Raw genomic sequence first — 8,317 nt, forward strand, 5'->3', positions numbered from 1 at the left:
TTGTTTTATGCTAACAAAGGTAGTGCATATCTTGTTGGTTATACAGATGCAGGTTATTTAGCTGATCCACATAAAATGCGATCTCAAACAGGCTATTTGTTTACGTACGAAGGTACTGCTATATCATGGCTATCTACAAAGTAGTCCATTGTTGCTACTTCTTCAAATCATGCTGAGATAATAACTATTCATGAAGCAAGTAAAGAATGTGTGTGGTTGAGATCAGTGATACATCTCATCAGTTAAAAGTCGAATAATATATTAGTCTCTCTCTATACATTTATCTTTGATGTATTTACTTTATAGTCTTTATTCTATAATAATATATGGTTTTTATTTGGAAAATTAAAATGATCCAAGACCACTCTATTTGGATGGACTAGAATTAAACCGCGGCAAGTGAGAAGGAACAGACAGTCTGAGGAACTCAAAAAAAATAAACTTTTTCTTAATTTGTTTTAGCAATTTTCTCTTGTTTCTTTTTGGCTCGCTTATCCATCTCTCATTCTCAATTATCACACGCACAAAACACACAACTATAATAAAAAGTTGAAAGCAACAGTCACCCTTCACCTGTCCCTTTCCTAGCCACTCGTTTATGGGTCTTTGTTACATCTTTGACTTAAATTGTTTAATTAGTTTTTAAACACTTATAGTAAGGCTATGCCTACTGGCTATTAGCCTAAAAAGGTGGTAGGGTAAAATCTTTATGACCTGTTTGGTCATGATAATTTTTCACTTTTTTCAGATTTTATTTTATTTTATTTAAAAATCAACATTTGATCATGTAAATTCTAAACACAATTTGAAATTATATTTAAAATTTAAAAAATACCTAAAATTTTGTTTTACTTTTTCAATACATTCAAATAACCAAATATGCTTTGCAAAAGTTATAACTAAACATAGCTTCAGAAATTCCAATAAATTAAAGTGAAAACTATTTGATTTTTATTGGCAAACGCCTACTTAATCTCTTTATTCCCTTCCCCACTCTCACAGAGAACTTCAATTCCTTCTATCCATTATTCATCTTAGAAATATATAATATGTGTGAAGTTTACTGAGTGTTTTTCATGCCTAGACCTATGCTAGTAAGTTCCCTTTTTCCCACTCCCTTAATATTTCCTTGTTTGTCACTAACAAGTCACAATACACTATTTCTACACATCTTTTGCCAGTTGCCACTTTACTGGACTATGATGGAGTCTTTGTCAGTGAATGAATGGTTGTAAAGACGAAGTCAGTCTTCTTCCTTTACACTTGTCTCTCTCCAACAATGAGTCTTTATTAGTTTTGGTGAAGTCTTTATATAACTGCATTTTCTTGGTTTTATTTTTTTAACTACTTCACATCCTTCCCCCAAAAACCAACAGAGTCAGTTTTCTTTTCTTTTCTTTGTACTTTAGAGCTACTTCTCCTATTTTTTTTCATTTCTTCATAAGGGGTACATTTTCTGCTAGTAGCAATCAAACTAGAATTACAGACAAAAGAAAAGGGAACTGTCACCCTTTTTCCTTTATCTTTTTTGTTTGTGTGATGAGCTTTGTCTCTGCAAGAATCACTACTGTGGTTTGCATACTTTGAAACTTCCAGTTAAGTATCTTTTTCCCCTGACAATAGCTCATTTAGACTACAACTTGGAACTGTAGCTTTTTATAACCTTCCTCTTCTTCTAACTAAATCTTAGTTTGGGTCCTATAATTCTTGATTTTTGGAGATTTTCAGTAGTTAGAACTTGACTTTAATTGGAGACATTTTAGTTAGATCATTTTAATTTGCTTACTTTAGTATGGTTCCTTTTAGTCCAGTGAATTATTGGATTTTGCTTTTCAGTTTATTCTACTTGAGGACTTGGCAATTTTCTTTTCCCTTTATGGATTTTGGTTGGTCCAGCAGGTGAGGTACTTTAATTTGGAAGGCTATTCAATCATTAGACTCCAGCCGACAGTGGATAAATTATTTATAAAAAAAATGAAAAAAGTTGAAAACATCTGTGACTGCATTATTGTGTTAAGGTTGTGGCTTAATTTATAGTAGCTGAAATAACTTTTCAAGATTCTCTTAATCCCTATATTGACACGTATTGTTGTTGAGAATTTTACCTGCATGTTCTTTTTTTGCTGCAGATTCGAGCTTGGTTATTTTCTTCTTTTGTTTATCAGTATTGGAAATGGTTTATCAGCACTTTAGTTTTTCTCAGCTTCCTGGAGTTACTTGATGAGATATTATACATAATCAGTTTGCTGCATACATATCAGAGAAGCATTAAAAAGTTGTTTTATATTTTCTCTGGCTGGTAATTTTCAAGGTTGAAACTGAATGAATCAGTACTAATAACTAGACAGTTGTATACTCACTCACTGAAAAACTGAGTTATTAATGCAATGGTTGTTGGATATTGTTAAATGTTTCAATTTTCTTTTATTGGATTTGATGTGTGCAAAGTTCTGGATGATGTTGAAGTAGGTGATGAGGATGGAAAGGGGGTGCTAGCTAAATTGGATAAAGACACTTGTTACTTTCCTTCACATTTTCTCACATTGTTAACTCAGGTAAAAATAATTTAGAGTGTGGAAGGCAGTTTCGCGTGCTAAAATTAGCAATTTGAGGCTATAATTATATAAAAATTGTGTGATGGAATCGGCATCATCGTGTGGATCATCAAAGAGGGCCAAGGCACCAGGAAATATAGCTCAAGTAGCTCATTGCTTGGTTGATGGATGTAATGCAGATCTCAGTCAATGCAGAGAGTATCACCGTCGCCATAAAGTTTGTGAGGTTCATTCAAAGACTGCCAAAGTCTCAATTGCAGGTCGAGAGCAACGGTTCTGTCAGCAATGCAGCAGGTAATCTTGCAACGCTTTTATTTAATCGTTTGATTGAAATGATGTTCGTATATTCACTATGACAATCTCGTGTCATTTTTTTTGTTGTCTTAGAGCTCGTTTGGATTAGTTGAATCTAAGTGGCTTTAAAGCAGCAAGTGCTGAAAAGCAATTTTTAAGTTCCTCAGAATTTATGATTAAGCAGTTGAGCGTTTGGATATTAGTGTTGGAGCTGACAATAGACCCTGATGCACTCAAACAAGTGATGCTCATATACAGTCAAACCTCTCTATAATTGCCATTCCTTATAAAAATATTTCACTATAACGGCTTTATTTTCTCCGGAATCGATTTTTTATGTTATATTTTATTTCTCTATAACAGCATTCTGCCTATAACAACAATGGCATCCATTATAGCGGTACACTCTTTGTAACATTACCTCTTTATAACGTGACCATACTCAAATAGCGTGTACTAATATTTTGTAAGAAATATATTATGTGACAATAAAAGGGTCGATGAAGAGCCTCAACCTATTGTTGGTTGGAGATAGAAGAGTCAACTGTTAAGCACTTAGACAGCCTTCAAGGGAAAGCTATTGAATTTCCATTAGCTTTGAGTTTGAACAAATTTTTTTTGTTAGTTCAAGCGTTATATTATCACTAAGAGACTAGAATTTACGAAACAACCTACAATTGTAGAGTTCTTACGTCAAACTTGAAATATTTAAATTCTCAATTAATTTTAAATGCATATGTTCCATAGATTTTAATTTTTTATGTGTGGGGTATAACTAGTTATGGATTTAGTAGTAATTTGTAGTCTTTTCAATTTTTAATTTATGAGATATGAAATTCAATTGAGATTTTAAAATTTACTAGTATATTGTTTTCGTTTACAACATAAAAAGTACAAAAAGTTAATTGCTTGTGTACTTTTGTTTATAACAGCTAAATGAGATGTAAATATCGAATGTCAGTGCCCAGTATACATATATAATAACACTTCACTATAGCAGCCGTGAAATTTTCGGACAAACGCTGCTACTATAAAGAGGTTTGACTGTACTTAGATCAAGTAATGAATCAAACATTCATGAAAGGCAAGACCTCATAGAGTTAACACTCATACAAATTAGCTATTATTAACATGAAGTAATTAAGTTCCAAGCTAGCAATAAAATATTATTCCATGTTCATTGAGTTGGCGTTCCTCATAACGGCTGGAAAAGTGACCATATCAAGTTGTTCAATCCTTGGAAGAGCACATTAATTAGGAAGGCATAGAGAAACTTGAATGGAAGAACAAATCTGTCTGCTTTATCTATTATGAAAGGATAGTATGACAATCTGGTGTCATTTTGCTCTTTCCTTAGATCTTATGCTTTCAATAAAGTGATACACATATATGCTTTGATCTAGTAAAGGAATCAGTATTATAATAAGGCTGGGTCATCGTTATGTTTTCACTCACACTAGCTATTAACGTGAAGTAATTAACTTTAAGTTCCAAGCTAGTAAACAATTTTATGTAATAGAGCTGGTGACAAGGTTCGTTCGGTTAAATGTTGGAGTTCCTCATAAAGGCTGGATAAGCGAGCAAATTAAGATGTTCAATCCTTGGAGGCGTAAATTAGAAGAGTGGAAGTATGTTTACTAACGTTCTTCTTTCTCCCACAGTTAGATTTGTGACTTTCTTCTTGGTCCTTGTTACACCAGAGAGTTCAGAAGATGGTAACCTGGGAGGTGTCTAGACTGGAATAGAAGGTATTCGAGATAGTGACCTATACTTTTAGTGCTAGGCTTAACCCTATTAGAGAGATAAGGATCGTAGCATCCGCTCGCCTCCATTTCTTTCTCCCAACTTGAAGCTCAGCTTAACGAGTTCTGGCATGTAGAGGAGTACTGGTGTTTGATACACTGCTTTCAAATCTAAAGTACAGAATTTACCCTGTATGATGTGATGATTCCTAAAAGAAATCCTCTGCTTTATCAGCAATTCAGAATAGAAGTTGCTACTTAGTACGGTCCAAGTTGATTCTCTGCTTCTTTATTTTTTCAGATTGTAACTTAGATAGTTGAAGCTATGACTATAAGCTTTTCTGCATTCATCCCATCCCTGATAAATTGAAGATTGACATTGATTTACGTTGCAGCATTATCTCGTTCTGATGGATCCTTTTGTAGGTTTCATTCATTGGAAGAATTTGATGATGGAAAGAGAAGCTGTCGGAAACGTCTTGATGGACATAACAGGCGTCGAAGGAAGCCTCAACCAGATCCTATGGCCAAAAATTCTGGAGTACATTTTCCCAGCCAACAAGGTTAGGGTCATTCATTAATATCAGAATGCTTTTTCCACCTTATTCTTTGAATTGGCTTCCATTATGTTAGAATGTTTAATCAAATAAAGAAATTAAAACTGATTAATTTGTAGGAACAAAACTCCTGTCATTTGGCAGTGAACAAGTATTTCCAAGTGCAGTAGTGAGCTCTGCATGGGCTGGTGTTGTTAAAACGGACAGCGATATGGCATTATTCAACAACCAATCACATATAAATTGCATGGACAGTCAAAATCCGTTCCCTGATTCTTTGGCTCATAGCTATAAAGTAGGAAGCCAATTCCAATTCATGCAAGGCAGTGACCGTAGTCTCCCTGAAGCAGGAATTCTAAGCAGCGGACAAAAGATGTTCTCCGAAATAGTTAATTCTGATCGTGCTCTCTCTCTTCTGTCATCAGCACCCGCTGTAACTAGGGAGATTGGTTTGAGTCACATAGTGCAGCAGCCTGCCTCTATCCCCCGCGGGCTCCAGTCACAACCCGTTCACGGCTTGCACTATGGTGGTCTAAGCCAGTACCCTTTTGCTCAAGATTTCAATAGTAAACCTCAAGATTCTGCTGCAGATTCGCACTTAAGCAACAGCAGCCCTTCTCTCCATTTCCATGATATGTTACAAAATGCACAAGATGGATCATCTACAAGTGGTGCCTCTCAGCAAACACTAGCCTTTATGTGGGACTAAACTTTCTGTTAATCTTATATGTTTTGAATCCTTCCAAGCAGATGCTATTCCTTTCAAGAACGTTTAGCTTTTAATTAGTGATATAGTTTCCTCTAAAGCAGCTGAATGTCGTAAGATCCTAGCATGAAGGTTGTTTGTGAGGGAGGTTGACTTTAATTTGTGTGATATATAAGTAGACTATTCTATATTCCCTTCATTATGAATTCTCTCTTCCGTGTTCTTTATTCTCTGAACGAGATGCTGAATTTTGCTTCCTATTCCATAGATCATAACCACAAAGGAAATCAACTTGTGGCATGACATGTGCCAACCTTGGCAAATACTCTTTATCTCCAAAAATAAAGGAGATATAGAGAATGACAAAGCGTTTGACTACTAACTAGACAACTCCAGGACCACATTTATCTCTTTAGGAGGATTCTCTAACTTCCAATTAACATCTCTAGGTTGGCTCTGGCAGTTTGGCTATCGATTAATTTTATTGACATTTCTTGTTCTCTTTTTGACATTTCAATTGTTTACTCCAGCAATCGTATCTGTGCATGAGTTTTTGTCACAAGTTCACACTTTTGCTGAGCCTCTAGACATGGACACATGGTCAAGTCTCTATAGTTTTGGATTACAGTGTAAAGAATTTATAGATTATTGTAAGTAGGTAATATTATCATATATTTTGAGGTTACTATTCTATCTATAATGGACAGTTACCAATTTTTTACACTTGGTGTATATAAGTTAGATTCTCTTTTTCCTTTTTTTGGTAAGTACGTCTAACCATGGCAAGTTGCACAAACAAAATAACAGAATAGAAAACTGAAGAAAATAGAACGGAATTTTAGAGAATTGCAGGGGTGAGTCTTGTTCTAAACTACTATAATTACGTACTTCAGAATCTTAATCTTAATATTCCACTTTGGAACCGATTGCTGTACCTAGTAATCTAGTCCTCTGATCTTAAACATATCCAAAAAAAAAAAAAAAGAAGATATTCGAAGATCAATTAATTTAATTAACAAAAATATTCCCGATTTCTGGGAAATTAATATTAAACAGATCACTATCAATGTAAATTGTATAGTGGGGGACCACGATACCACCCATAGAGATTCACTTCTATCTGAAATGAAAAAACACACCACTTTGGATAATGCTCTTGTTTAAATAATTTAGCGGTCAACTGCCTTTTCATTTCTATATATAGTGACCTCCTTAACTTATCTGATGCATTCATCATTGCCAACACTTTCATTTACTTTAATTTCTTGATTTAGATAACTCATTGGTGGCCTGCCAACTTCTGGGAGCATTCATCAATACCAATAAATTTTATTCACTTTCTTGATTTAGAAAATTAGTAGTACCAATCATGCAGGTTGAAAGAAGCAATAAGCAAGGTGGCTTCATGGCAACAAAATTTGCCATGTCTTTTTGTAAAACTACTCAAAATAAAGTTGAGCCAAAGCCAAAGGTGACAATTACAAAACCAGCTGCTAACTTATTTGTGAGACCTGAAAGCAAAGTTTATAGCACGAATGGTGACGGCGACAAGAATGTTGATGTTAAGGCTACAAGTTATATTTCTCTTGTGAAAGAGCGGCTCAGACTTGAAGAAATGAACATGATGCATGCTGGAAATAAATAGTACTGTTTAAAATAAATGACCTCTCTATATGCGTGTGCAGATGATCAACAATTGCACAAAGCTTAATTTGCTGGAGTTTTATATATCACTCTTTCTGTTGCCTATTTCCCTCCCCCTTTTTTGTGTCTAGAGGGATATAGGTCTTTTTACTTACTTAATGAACTCTTGGTTCATATCTGGGACATCTGTATTTTCCAGTCTCAATAATTGGTAGTCTATGTATATCAAAATACAGAGATCAAATCAACTCTCTTTCTTTTCTATTTAAGTGTTTATTTGCAAAGTGTTACCTATCCATTAAAAGTTCAATTTAGTACTTATATGTTTAGCTTTTAGGATTCCCATCAAATGGATGGAATTATAATCTTTTGTTGCTTTAAAAGATAAGCGTTAAGAAAGATTGTAAATCCAATAAACAAGTGAAGTGGAGAGGATATTCTTGTTGGGATCGAAAAAAATCGTCGTACGCGTCGTAAAATTTAAATCAGTAAACCTTGAACATGATAAATCAGACAATCAAGAAAAACATACTAAAATAAGCATAATAATCTAATATGGTTTTGTCAAAAAAATCAGGGCGTCATGCGGAAGCTAAGAATTGTAAACCTTGAACATGATAAATCAGACAATAAAGAAAAACATACTAAAATAAGCATAATAATCTAATATGATTTTGTCAATTGTCCTACTTATGAGAAGCCTAATAAGAAAGCATAAAAACAATTGAGAGAATAATCTTCCCCTAAACGAAACTCCCTAAACGATTACATTGTGGATGCTATTATGTTCTTGTTTGAAGGGAATATACTCAATTTATA

The 8,317-nt window shown here is 34.2% G+C and overlaps 1 protein-coding gene across 2 annotated transcripts; it reads left to right on the forward strand.

Moving 5' to 3' along the window:
* The first annotated feature begins 1,429 nt into the window (after positions 1-1,429).
* Positions 1,430-6,053, forward strand: LOC132067401 (squamosa promoter-binding-like protein 16). Of its 2 annotated transcripts, XM_059460617.1 has the most exons (4): positions 1,430-1,595; positions 2,556-2,849; positions 5,018-5,154; positions 5,268-6,053. In XM_059460617.1, the coding sequence occupies exons 2-4, from the start codon at positions 2,638-2,640 to the stop codon at positions 5,855-5,857; spliced, it is 939 nt and encodes a 312-aa protein (XP_059316600.1). In that variant the 5' UTR covers positions 1,430-1,595; positions 2,556-2,637; the 3' UTR covers positions 5,858-6,053. The 2 variants fall into 2 exon arrangements, with proteins under 2 accessions (XP_059316600.1, XP_059316601.1); XM_059460618.1 differs by having other exon boundaries at positions 1,430-2,849.
* Positions 6,054-8,317: the final 2,264 nt, after the last annotated feature.

This window comes from Lycium ferocissimum, chromosome 8, assembly GCF_029784015.1.
Source record: "Lycium ferocissimum isolate CSIRO_LF1 chromosome 8, AGI_CSIRO_Lferr_CH_V1, whole genome shotgun sequence".
NCBI classification, from domain to species: domain Eukaryota; kingdom Viridiplantae; phylum Streptophyta; class Magnoliopsida; order Solanales; family Solanaceae; genus Lycium; species Lycium ferocissimum.